This window comes from Accipiter gentilis, chromosome 18 (assembly GCF_929443795.1).
Source record: "Accipiter gentilis chromosome 18, bAccGen1.1, whole genome shotgun sequence".
Taxonomy (NCBI): Eukaryota; Metazoa; Chordata; class Aves; order Accipitriformes; family Accipitridae; genus Astur; species Astur gentilis.
The window spans coordinates 740,925-754,884 of NC_064897.1; the positions used below are offsets into that span (position 1 = coordinate 740,925).

At 38.2% G+C, this 13,960-nt stretch overlaps 1 protein-coding gene across 1 annotated transcript in view; it reads right to left on the reverse strand.

Moving 5' to 3' along the window:
- Positions 1 to 13,960, reverse strand: part of TTLL12 (tubulin tyrosine ligase like 12) — a 33,896-nt gene that overhangs the window by 3,321 nt on the left and 16,615 nt on the right. Inside the window, exons 6-12 of the mRNA XM_049821658.1 lie at positions 11,288 to 11,364; positions 5,130 to 5,246; positions 4,828 to 5,022; positions 3,112 to 3,223; positions 2,112 to 2,263; positions 1,946 to 2,027; positions 1,506 to 1,574 (exon numbers count right to left, since the gene is read on the reverse strand). Coding sequence (XP_049677615.1) covers positions 1,506 to 1,574; positions 1,946 to 2,027; positions 2,112 to 2,263; positions 3,112 to 3,223; positions 4,828 to 5,022; positions 5,130 to 5,246; positions 11,288 to 11,364 — 804 coding nt within the window. The remainder of the gene's footprint in view (positions 1 to 1,505; positions 1,575 to 1,945; positions 2,028 to 2,111; positions 2,264 to 3,111; positions 3,224 to 4,827; positions 5,023 to 5,129; positions 5,247 to 11,287; positions 11,365 to 13,960) is intronic.

Sequence of the window (13,960 nt, forward strand, 5' to 3'; positions counted from 1 at the left end):
AGTCTCTTCCAGACTATTTTAAACCTAATGCTGCAAAACCTGTCATACTCTGAGAGTCACTGATTGGATATGAGGTTCTACTTAAAACTGATGTAAATTAATTTATGGAAATCAACCCACAGTTGGGTAATTTATTCACTTTTGAAAACATATGCACATATAAATGCTCAGCTACCATTCATTCTGCATCTTCTAGCTCCTGATAAATATGGAAGAATGCAACAATTCAGTTTTTTGCATGTTTCTGAACCACATCTTCACATTCAGCTTTTTCTTTCAAGCATGAACCACAGGCAAAAAAAAAAAAAAAAAAAAAAAAAAAAAAAATCAATAAGGTGGCCCTCATCCGCCTTCCTGCATATTTTATGGAACTATAGTATTTGGAGCTGTTTTCTTGTGAAAAGTCATCAATGCAATGACCAGGGACAGGGCTCTGGCCAGCTCGCTAACACAGAGAAGCTGGGTCAGCAGCTGGAAATTCTGCACTGCGGACTCAAAGGCAAACAGGGTTTCTAACTGACTAGCTCAGAGATACTACGTTGGTGGAGGATGGCTCTTTAGGAAAAGAGAGAAGACCAGCCTAACTTGTTTTCTTTTAAATATGCCGCAGTATACAAATGCAGCCTCTCCACCATCCAATCTGGCAGCATAACCCTTCAAGCATATTACACCTGGAGCAGGGGCAGTCCTTATTTCTATAAGCCACTTGGGCACAGCTGGGCACATCCTTGTATTGTGAGTGAGCTCCAGTGCACTGCACAGCAAGCTAACCTGAAAGCGTACAAGGAGATCTTTAGACTGACAGCTCTGCTTAAAAAAGATAAATCAAAACCTGTGATGCCATTCCACTGAGATTACTATATACTGTAATCTCCTATTTACTTTAGTTTCCTACTTGTTCTGACACCTCCTTATCTTGTGAAGCCATTTGGAATAAAGGAAGCAAGAGCCTGAATATCTCAATGGTTCAGCTTTTCAGAATCAGAGTTAATATTCTGCTGAAGAGTAATGAAGGCTTTGAAAACAACTTTTCCACAGTCATCTGAGCAACACCTGTAGTGATTAGCACACTTTATATTCTGGACTTCCCTGCCTTTTTGCATGAAATACCAAGTCTTTCACAACCATGGGCTTAGATTATTGGCAACCTTCTGCATAAAAGATGGAACTTGCAAGAAAAAAGATCCTGGTCCCAAGATCCTGAGAGTAGTCAGGACTGGCTTTATTACTAAGTCAAATATAAAGAATTCTCATAGCGTAATCATGAAATAAAATTCTCAAATGCTAGCAACAAAATGTTTGAGGGGGAATTACGCTAAGTTAAGAAATGCTTCTAAAGTAAAGGTTAACGTTTGACGCCCTTTGTGGAACTGATACACATGAAGTATGTCCTATAAGAAAACAAACAAACAAACAACCCAACACATTTGGAAAAGCTAGTTTGTCGAGTAAAAAAAAAAAAGACACATTAACATTTATATGAGAAAGATAAATTGCTGACTTACTTGTACCGTTGCCCAAGGATATTCAGGATATTGTTTTTCAAACAGAGGAATAAATTCTTCACAGTGTACCTAAAACAGTTTAGCAACATCACAGACTGTCTTGGTTGGGAATGACTGAGCAATCAGATGACAAGAGAATGGAACATGAAATATTTTTTGCCAGTCATACATACCCAGGTAGAGAACTGGGGCATTAGACAGTTCCTAAACACCTTCCTTGTTACAGCATTTCTTGTTATAAAAGATCACACTAAAGTCTTTGACAATGATTAGCTGCCATTTTAATCATTTTTTTACTGGTCTCTATCAGTGTAGGTTATATTCAGGATGTAGGTTTGTATTACCTTACATAATCATGTATGATTAGGGGTGAAGAGGGAAAAGAGTCTAGGAAAATATTTGACAGCAAGGTGAGGGAGTGTTTTGGACTGTTTGCTTACCTGTTTTAATGTTACACCAGGAGCATAATTCATGACTGTGAAATGCTTCTCGTAGTCATCCAAGTCATCAAGTGAAAATGCCCTAAAGAATAAAACAACTCCTTAGTTTCCAAGTTATCAGATGTGATTCTAAGCCACTCCACACTAACGAGGGAAACGTAATTACCGATTTGAAAAGCGCAGCCAAAATACATCATAGATATACAGCTTGAGTGGTTTTACGGACCGCAGCAATACAACATAACGGATGTCAAATTTAACCATCCCCACATCTTCTCGGTGAAACAAGACTGGATTCTCAATATATTTGCACACTACCTACAACAAAGCAAAACCACTCACAATAAATATAATTCAACTGAAATGAAAACAAAGTGTCAATGGATCTCGATGACTTAAGGTATCCTTGCATGCATTTCAGTTTTTCTTCAGAAATGTGCACAAATACGCAATGTTGTTATGCAAATAGGTACCTTTTATCAAACTCTGACATTTGGGTGGGGAAAGTGGGAAGCCAGAATGTACTCATTAAAAAAAAAAAAAGAAAATCACAAAATTAATTTTATTTACAATTTTGGTGACACTGTTGTTTAGAACTAGAAAAGTGAAGCAATTCTTTGTGCATTTCTGCATTCCAGAAAATATATGCAGTCCACATATCAACAGAAATAAAGCTGAAGTGACACTGAGGTATGACCGCATATTGCACACTCCCTATAAAAGAGCTCCATGATTCATTTATTGTTGGCAAAGACATCACTTTGTGCCACTGAGCAGAGCTGTGGATCAGCAATAACGATCAACCAGGGGACAGAAGCAATAATGTTCCAAAATTTATGACCAACACTAACTATAGCTAATGTGTGTTCACCTGCCAGTCTGAGATTTAGCGTTAAAGCAGCACCACACTGGAGTATTCATTACTGTCAGGGCAAGTTCTATTTTTTTAAGTAAGAAAACACCAGGCTCTGAGTTCATCACTGCAACAAACAGAGCCAACCGATTTGAATCTGAATCAATTCTGAATGATTGCAACCGTACGCTTCTGGCCAGCGTATGAATTTTGAAGAAAATGAATTTCCTTCTTTGTATTTTCAGACCTCCTTTTATGAAGCAGTATTTTCATCTCTCCCCTTTAAATCACATTCAAAACCATGTTCTCTAACCTTTGGGCTGCTTTCCCTATGCCTGATGATATTGTTAAGACTGTTGGTGATGTGGGTATCCAGACTTCTGGCCAAGTTCCACGGTTTGCATATCCAGTGGTTGTCTTCTCCTCTGAGAGAGAGAGGGAGGGAGGGAGGGAGAGAAGCCAACACCTGTAAGTATCCACCTCATTTATCTGTCCGAACATCCACTTGAACTGATCTATGCACTCCCCTGAATAAATACTTTATAAACTTGTGGGCTACAGTGCAAGAACTAAGGACTTTTGACTGACAGCTGGGAGTGGCAGGCCTTAGATGTAAAGGGGAGAAAAGGCAGTGCTAGCTTTCACTGATCTTTTCAGTTAGGGCCTAGCATGCTCTCACTGTTTATTTTCTTCTTCTGCATCCGACTCCTTCAAAAGGGGAAAACAACCCATCAACAGGACAGCATCATCAGGAACATGCACAGGTCATCGTGTGGAAATCATTCTGCCAGGAGCCTGAGAACATTCTGGCAGGGTATCGTGCAATTTTCCAAGTTGATTCCCTAATAACACCTCCAAATCATTCACATTAAATGATACCATAACTCATCCCTTTGGCAATAAATCACACAACATCTCAATGGTTCATTTTGCAACAAAATGAAAGCACACCAACATCTTCTCACTTTTTAGTACCTAGTCACCTCAAGGGGCAAATTCTTTGAACTATCCTTCAGGACAATAGGCAAAATGCTGGTCTTTCAATGTATCTTTCTGAGTAAAGGCAGGGTGACACTTGATGTCTTCCTTCTCTCAATCTGTTAAAGCATCCTCAGAAAATTCTTGAGCTTCATGACACACAGCATAAACTGAGCTGAAGTTAGCCATGTTAACTTAAGAGGGTCTGTTATTTATTTGAAAATTCCTATCCCTTCCTTCCCACTCCCTATATACATATTGCATTCACTGTCAAAAGGAATTAAAACACCACATGCTAGGGATACACAAATAAGCGCTCTCTCCTGGTCATGCCAGTCAATAACAGAATGTGTAGAGCAAAGAACGGCCAAATGAAACGCCTGGCAGGTGGCACCATAAGCAAGCATCACCAAAGAAGCAACCTTTCAATCAGAATATTCCATGCTAGGCATAAGAGGTTATTCCACTAGCAGTATGCAATGCTCGCTCTCTCACCAAATGAAAATCTTAGTTTCCATCCACTCTGAGGCAGCTGCAGCAGTAAAAAGAGTGTGGATTTAAAACCCTAAAGCTCCAGAACTGCTTTAGGCTAACACTAAAACTCAATTTTACTTTCACAATCTTACAGAACCCAAGTACATTAACTCTAAACATCTTCCACTCTGGCTTAAGTGCAAGAACAACTGCTACTGGTCCCCTGGGAAAAAAAAACAAATCCAAAACATTTGTTGCAAACACATTTTGATCCTTTGTATATATATTAAATATAAGAGGTAAGATCTTGACTAGACAAAAAGCAACAGCCTTCAAATCTGTATTCAAATGATGGTGAAATTTCTGTGTTTCAAAATGCATTACTTAACTATTCTTACATTAAAGAAAATACCTAAAAAGCTCACACTTTCCAGGTAAAATTCACTTGAACATAAGCACAGCAAGAGCAAACTCATGGTAGCATAACAGCTGCCAAGCACAAAATGCAGGCTACTGGTCTTTGAGGAACATGGAATCAAGAAAGCACAAAACGTAAGGAAGTAGAAACACAAGCCACCTTCTGTCACGTTGCTGAAAGTAGCTGATGAACTGAGGCAATTCTGTTTGGAGGTTAAAAGTACGAGGCAACCATCTTGGCCCATCTGGTCCTCCAGCTCGTCTAGAAATGGATGCCAGGCAGTCTTTGACAGTCAGAAGGTTCTCACATGGGAATTGATTCAGCATTACCTCAGGCCTTTCCTCGCTTAGCTTCCTACAAAATAGATAAGTTGTTGGGTGAAGGAGGAAGGTTGGGAAGGCCTTTGGGAACAGTTTTTATAGCAAATAAAGAATTTGTATTGTCAGGGGAACAATTGCAACCTATAATCTTTGAAGTGTGAGAAGTTGTAAAGGATGTCTGCTTTTCCCTCGTTGTCTGTGAATACAAAACGGGGATGTGTCAGGTTGTTGAGGACTTGTTGAATGTCTGTGAAAACCCTAGAAGAAGAAAAAGGCATATGAAGAAAAATGTCAGTTTGGTTTCTGAAACTGGTCAACTCCTGCTTGAACAGAAAAAAGTTTTAAGCTTGGTTTTCTACAAGCATTATGCTTTACGAATACACACCATCTGTGACTATCTCTTCTTAATCCACAGAAACATTTTAAATTGAAGTGGGACAGATTAAAAGTACTGTATTTTGAGACAGAAATCTCAAAGATAGTTTAGGTCCTATAACTTAACAAAAATAGCAATTCGGAAGACAATGACTAAGTCCCTGACAGAGAAGCAGTAACGTGAATTCACTATTCTACATGAGAAATCCCTGAGTGAGAGACCTTGTAAACACCTTCATTGCTGGAAGAGCTCTAAAAATCAACCTGCTGTCATCCATGAGAAATTAATAGGCAATCTTGTCAGTTTAACTCGGTAGCTTCAGAAGACTATTTTCATTTGTTCAGAATTTCACATACATAGAGACATTTCCAAACAATCAAAACATATGAAAGTATGTACGTCACACATGCGCAGGAAGTATACACAACTTTGAGGTTTAATACAAACCCCCACCCAGCCCCATTAAAAAAACACACCAAAACCCAACCCAAACCTGATACACATTACAGAATGTAACAAAGAATGAGGCAAGATGTGGCATATCTTCGGAAATTCCCCTCTCAAATAAAGCCAGTGACTTGGCTATCTGACACGCTAAAATAAGCAGATAGCAATATAGGTTATTTTGATGATTTTACAGCTTGAAGTGAGGTCACTTAATTAGGAATTCAGCATGATGACTCAAAAAGCAAGACTGACATAGAAAACAGTTCTCATGGTAAGGGGACATTTAAACAGACTAAGCAACAGCTAATTTTTTCCACGAGAAACCACTATATTCTTCCTCTTGTCCAGACCTATTCTTATCAGTTGTGTAACTTTCCTCTCCTCCTCTGCTACCAACCAATTGGGAGATATATTCTCCTGAGAGAGACCTCTCTGAAATGATGAACTGTAAAAATAGCCCAGTCAGAGGGAAATATATTCTTTAATAAGAAAAGGATGCAAGATGTTTTGCATAGCTCCACATGTGACATATGATGGTTATACTATTTATGCTGGAGTCTAAGACTAAGAGAGGCGACTTCACTGTAGATGAAGAGTCAGTCTAGCATCCCTGTTGAAAGAAGTCACTGATCTTTCCCCACTGTTGCAAGAGACCACAATATCTTCATACAACCCCACTAGCATTTCTTTCTGCAACATGTGGGTTCACCTTATAAGTCTGCACATTAGGGGAAAGTACAATACCAAATTTGATGTAGTGGATCCAGTACAAGTTCTGCCAAACCCATTTCATATAGAAGTGTTGTGGTTTGGAGCAACTTTTAGTCCTTGCTGAAGCAAAAGGAAATCAAAGTGGTGACCTGAAGATAAAAGGCCTTATAATGCTGTAGCAAAGTCTTGAAACATCCGACCTCACACAAATATGCATGTAGGAACACATGTAGCACAAATACTAGAATAAGTTGCTCATACAGTCCCAGATCAGTCACTTACAAACACACCCTACAATACAAGTTATTATTCCACAAAGACACTAGTCCTGCGTAAGCCTAGCTAATAAGTCTTAGTAGCAAGAGGATCATCACATCTACACAATGGACCTATACTGGTTATTAAATCCACTCAATAAATGGGAGCAGCAATAGTTTTGTTTTGGGTTTTTTTTTTTTTCATTCTTGTGATTAAGCCCCTTTAGCATGGTATGGAAATATTTTGCCAACATATTGCACAATTTTTTTGTGGCAGAGTGCTGGAATGCTGGCTTTCAGGATTCCTGGCTTCTGCTCCAGAATACGTGAGCAGTATCTGGTTTCCAGCTTAGGAAAAAGGGCAAAAGTAACATAGTCAAGTGTAGAGTATGGTACACTCATTCTGCAAAACAATGTGGTTGGATAAAACTTGCATAATGTTACATATTTAGAGTACAGCTACAGTTATAGTTGGGCTAAAGCTGTACAACCACTTGCTTAGTTATCTGCAAAAACAGTCCAGTTACAGTTGCTTTCCCCAGGACAGAAGTGAAACCTTGGTTCAAAATTAGTGTTACGCTAGAGCTATGAAGAGTCACAGATAGGACTCCTTTGCATATGAACTACCAGAGACCTTGCATGCACTTACAGGTAAAGTTCAAAAAAAAAGGTTTTTACTGAAATTGGTGGAAGTAACTCAGTAGGGGATCTCTGGGAGTCATAAGAGTAAGGCTTCCCTCCCCTGCAATTGCAGTTAGAGCAAATACCTTTGAAATCTCTGCTTCATCAACTGATGGTTCTCACAACAGTTCTCCCAACTCGGGTAACAATGAGGCTGAACTATAATTTAAGGTGTTAAAACAGATTAATCAGTGCTTAAGGCCAAACAAAAACATAACCCTTGTGGCAAACTCCCTTACTCCAGTCAGAAAGACGCAATGATATTAAAAATGCTGCTGTAACAAAGGCCTGAGGCCAAGGCATTTGGCCTTACACAGCATGGAAGAACACCTGGAGAACCTAGCAGCATCTGGTAACTCCAATAAATCTTATTCCACACTATTCCCTAGACATCATTTAATCAGTCAGAGGTTCCCTCCCCTCCACCCCCTTTTTATTCCATGTTTCCAAATAAATAATTTAGGAATAAACTCCCACTGCTGGCTGGGCACCAGCTACTTTTCTCAGCTGAAGAGCAGGATTGTTCTTTACACAAATCAGGCATTCAACTGAGAGATGGGTCACCTCCTCTTGTACATCCAAAAATCCATTTCCCCTAGTGTTAATTCACTTAAATACTCTACATAAGCTCTACACCACACAGAAATACAAGTAGTGACTTGCATTCACTCACTCCGAACAGCAGGCTTAAAGAAAGATTCTGGTACTCTTTTTCCCCCAGTTAAGTACTAAAAACTAAGAAACCCCTTCCTAACAAAGGAATACTTCTCTTTCAAAAATTTCCCACTACAACACTTAGCTGCCTTTATAGATGTACAGAAGATAGTGGTATGTTCTATAACATATAGATATCAAAGACTATTAGACCTTTTTTATTTTTCCAGTCGCTTACAGCTATAGACAAGATTTCACAGAGCTCCTACTCACATTAACAATAAAAAGCTTACTTTCTTAATGCTGAAGTCTTACTAAGAAATTAATGTGCCAGAGCACTCTGGATTATGTATTTTAAGACTTGCTTATAGAAAACACAAAAATGCAGCACAAAAGAAACAGGGGGGCACAATCTTATCTTTGCTAAGTGCAGGAAGACCACTGAAATAAGCCGATGGAAGTTAATATTAGAGGGGAAATAAGACCATTCTACTTGTTCCAAGTTTAAGTTACTCCATCCATTCTACACACAATCCTTTTACCATAAAAATCTTGGGACAGTCAAAGGTTCAGGGAAGGCAGATGAATTAATTTCAAGAATGAAGATTTCATAGAAACACTATATAAAATTAATGTATTTCACTGCCAACATCTATCACTGAGTTTAGCAGTCAGATTCCCTTAGGTACTTGAGTATATCCAGTATTAATGCATACATTTGAAAAAAAATCAGACCTCTGCACTGAAGAACACAAACCAGAACGGCAGGCACCTTACAACTACTGGGCAGTTCCTTTGTTGTTATCTGAGGAGCACATAGGATCTTCTATGGTATTCCCTTGTGTTTAGTTAAATCAGTTGGTACATATTCCAATGTCTACTCTGATAATACACATCCACATATGTACATAAAAATACCGACAGATAAGAAATGCACCAAATCTTGTTCTGGGTTTCACAGATGACAGAACTTCTACACTGCAATACTGTGGTATTAGCCAACCTATTTTGGACCTTTCATTCCAATATCAATGACATGCTGAACTAATGAAGTCAGCTAACTATATTTTCTGAATGATTTTTTTTTTTAATCTTGTCATAAAGAATTCCTAGTAGGGATGCTATAAAGTCTTGGATTAAAGAAGATATTATTCAGTAGAATTGTGCAAATGAGATAAAACATGTTAGATGTTACTTAATTTACTCAAAGCATTTAAACCTAAGAAGCAGTTATGACAATCAACTCCCAAAGCACAGAGCTGACAAAAATCGGTCAAAACAGAGTTGCTGTCTCATAACAGCTCTTTGGACATCTTTAAAAAATGACTGATGTAGCTGAAGAGAAACATGAAAGAGAAGATCAAGAGAAAGAGATAATCAAGCTCAACACAAACTAGAATGTCTTTTCATATGAATTTTGTCTTTGAAACATTTAGTTCTTTTATCCACCTTTTTTTCAAGCCAGCAATCAGCACAGCTGGATAGAACAATCTCCCTAGGGCAGCAGTTACTATTAATGCTACAAGACCTACTTGAACCTATAATTTTGCTATATCAAACTACATGTACTTGCTTGCCTGCTTTTCAGGATTCAGGTTAAACATTTATTTCATCTTCCCCTTATCTTAGCTCTACTTGGAAACAAGATGACTAAGAATGTCTCAGGTTCTAAACTTTGCAACCTCATACATTTAATTTCCAGTGGCAATACACAAGGCAGAGCATACATGTTAACAGGCTACATCTACTCAGCTTCACACATTCCCATCTGCCTGTCAATGGTGGCAGCCTTAAAACCTTTAAATCTTTGAAAGAAGCCAAGAACACTGGAAGACTGCAGCTCTCACTAAGTCATCTGGATTCTGAGATGTTACCCTGGCTCCTGAAGGAACTTTAGTAGATGAAATTCAGAACATCTTGGCCTCTGGAGGGCAAGCTGCTCTCTTTTCTCCTCTCCAGACAAGAACTGGATAAAGAAGAGAGGAAAACCCTTAGGAGTACATAGCCAGGGTGTTGAAGACATTCCTTAGAAACAGAGCAGGAAGGATTTGGCATGTGTTTTCCCTCCTCCTTCCCACCCTGATATGAATGCCATTCACCTGAAATATGAGATGCAAAATAAAGAGGTAGCAGTGAAAAATAAGTCGACATTTCCCAACATCCTCAGTGTTTCTTTCCATCTCTATTAGAATGCATCTACCTTTGACTCACTTATGTGAAATAGAGGCAAGTACACTGGATAAAAAAAATAGCTTTAGCTTATCCTCAGTCTTGTAACCAGAGATTTCAACTGCATAATGAAATCTAGACTATCACTGAGCAAGTTAACAAATGCCTCTCAACTCAAAGTGACTTTGATTTTCAGTAGTTCTTCTCAAGTAAAGTTGATCTAGTGATAACAAGTCCCCTCAACACAAGAAGCTGGGGTGTGAGTATACCTACCCAATATGTTTTAGCCTAACCTCATGCCTTAAGTAAAATATTGCAAACAAGAATTCAGATCCCAGTGTCAGACTCTAAACACCCTACAGTTCAACTCACAGCACATGCTATGTAATAGTATGTTTTTCTGGAATAAAAATAGTAATAAGGCAGTCTAGCCATGCAGCACCACTTTTTGCTCACAAAAATCCCTTATCTTTGCAATGTTCTTCCAGCTTTCTTCTGAAACAGCTTCACACCATACACTTCATTTTTGTAGTAAGGCACATATCCAATTTAAAACATTCCAGGTTTTGACAAGATTCCCGTTTGGCAATCTCATGTCAAGAAGGGGAAGAGTGTTATATTCACCCAGCACAGAGAAGCACGTGTACACCCTATGGAAGTACAAACTACAATGCAGAAGTCTTTAGTCTTTCTTGTATACTTTAGTTATGCTACTTAGTGAAAACAGCGTTACAACATTATGCAACTTTTCTTTCAACCAGAAGGTGGCACTTATTTAAAAAAAATGATCTAAATTTATTTTTAGAAATTCCATGACAATCCATTTACTCTGAAGAGTCCAACAAGAAAAACTAGTAAGTCAGAATCTTAAGCAAATGGCTACGTATCAACACACCTTCAACTTGCCTCTATTGTTCAAGGCTGGAAAATGCTGTTCAGCCTCAGCACATCGCAATTATTAATCTTAACCTTGCTAAGAAAGCATTTTGTTTGCAAATACGTACTTGAAAACTTTGTCTTTGTCATAAACTGGTGGATTTATCGCTATAGGCAGTTTTTCCTTGTTTTCTGCTAAAATAGCCTAAAAAACAAACAAAAAAATCCCACAAAAAGTTAATACTAGGCAGAATAAATGAGCAGCCTTAGGTCAAATTCCACAATATTCAGCGGATATGAACAGCAGCTTAGACCAAACTGATTTTCAAAGTGTGCATAATCAGGTTTATAAAAGAAGTGATTGAAAAACAACATAATTTTTATGGAGAAGCTACAGGTAAAGTATTCTGTATGACTCGATGGTCATCCAAGTGTTTTATTAGCAATAGCCTGTTGAAATTTTCTGAAATTGTAAATCTTTACAGATAATTTTCTGCAATTCCTTATCTTCATGTAAGTATTTAAATACATGTATACAGGTGCATTTGTAGTCACCATAAAAATGACAGTCCATCTGCATGTCTCATTGGTCCGTTGTCTTCAGCACAACTGAATTCCACCAAAGCTGCATTTTGAGAAATATATTGTGTAATATGCTGCTCAGAAAAAAAAAATAAAAATCAGTACAAGAGCAGAGGCAGAAGGGAATCAGAAGTAAGAGGCTATTAGTAAAAAAGGAACAAGAAACATGGCTTCAAGACCAGAGCTTATCAACACTGTCAAAGCACCCTGAGAAATTCCCGTTTCTCCTAAGCATTAAACAAAATATCAAATCACAGATGATCATGTGCAATAAAAGACAAAGTTACTGTATTTCCAACAAAATGGAAGATTGACCATTTAGCCATGATGTTTTATTACAGATAACTAAAAACATTACAGGAGGCTGGAACCTAATTCTGCTCCTGTAAAAATGAGCAAAAGGCTTTTTGCAGTCTTCAGCGGTAAACATGCTTGAAAAATCTTACTCCATCTTTTACAATACCTCTGACTGATAAAAGGAAATATACATTTGGATCGTTGCTGATACCCTGCCAAAGGAAGTAGCTCACAGAAACTCTTGGGATGGGAGAAGTGCATCTTGAGAAAACAAAGTAGCTGCTGTTCCACAACACTTCAAGCTGCTGCAGGCTGTCCTCACAAGTTGCAGTGGTGAAATGTATGTCCAGCCATAGACATACCTCTTTACCTTTAAGGCTGTTATAAGGAATACAATCATACATAATTGGAAAGCATAAACAAAACCACAAATGCAATCAAAGACGTCAGACATCACCTTCTAAAATAGACTGGACAGTACAAATACAAAATAATTCCTGCAGACACCTAAAAATAGGAAGGGTGCCTGTACTTTTAAGAGAAGACTACAGTTCTCAGAACAGTACCAGAGGATTCATTACTGTCTTTTCTCAACTTGCATGCAGGGAGCTGTCGCAGAACATCAACTACTCTAGCCCCTCTAAGGGATACTTCTTCCATCCCAGACACTTCATTAGAAGCTACCTCCGGTTTCTGCAATCGTTGCCCAATCATTACCCATAGTACCATTTAAGTTACAGCCTTTGCAGTCTGTGTTGGAGATCAAAATCAGGTAACAGAACAAAAAACAGGTAAAAGTTAAGCAACAATGTTGCTGCAACAGCTCTGTGATTCTTTTAAATAGAACACTGAAGCCTTCACGTTTATTTAAAGGAAAATTAGAATAAGAAATATAACATCCTTAGCTACAGTAAAAACCAACAACACAGCCCATTTAACAACAAATGATTATTTGCACGTAGTAGTAAAGCAGTTGCAGAAATTGTACAGTGATAGCAGCAAACAATTTTGAAACAGTATGACTTGCATAAACATTTAGTAGCATTTTCACACAATTTTATTTCCCTGCAAAACTGCTGGCTCACGTATTAATGCTTTAAACAGATCTCTGAAGTTGACTGTACTTTTTTCAGTACACAGCTCTGCTTCAGTGAAAATCGGGGAATTTAGAAGTGTCAGCAACATGGTATCTCTTTCTAGCTATCTCCCTTTTGGTGTTTAAGGATGTGCTATGCCCTAAGCTATTCTTCACTGGTCTGTCACCAGTTAAGACTTTAATCTACAGCTAAACATTCTAGAGTAAAAGAAAGCTCTGTTGGTTGGTTCTAGCACTGATATTTTGCTGTCACCTCTTCTCAATAGCTGAGTGGCAGAGACACAGTAAAAAAAAAAAAAAAAGGGTATTTTGAGAAGATGTTTTTAAGGTGGGGTAGTAAAGGAGGATACTGTTTGCCCATTTGCCACACAGTTCTTTAAGTTAACCTGATCATCCCAAAACAGAATTAAAACACATGCAAAAAATTGCCTTATCTGAGATCCAGGCACTTTTGCCAAGAGAACACCTGTAAGACATAAACTGTGGGTGCATTGTTGTTCCTCATCTGTAAATGCAAAGTACATCTATACCTCTTCCAAAAATGCAAAATCCCAACCAACCAATCTGACTTAGGTTACAAGACAGCCCAGCTATTCTGAGTATACACCTTTAATTCGCAGAAGCGGGTTAACTTCATTTCTGACTAGATATTGTTAATAACAATCTGGATCCAGCAGTTTCTGCCTATTCTCTACCATAAGAAACAGATACTTGGGGTACAAATTCATCTTCAAAGCTGCATCTTGATTGCTTTAGTGGCAACTACAGCATCCTCATAGGCATGAAGTTTCTTCATTTTTCTTAAAAAGGAATCTCATGCAGACTT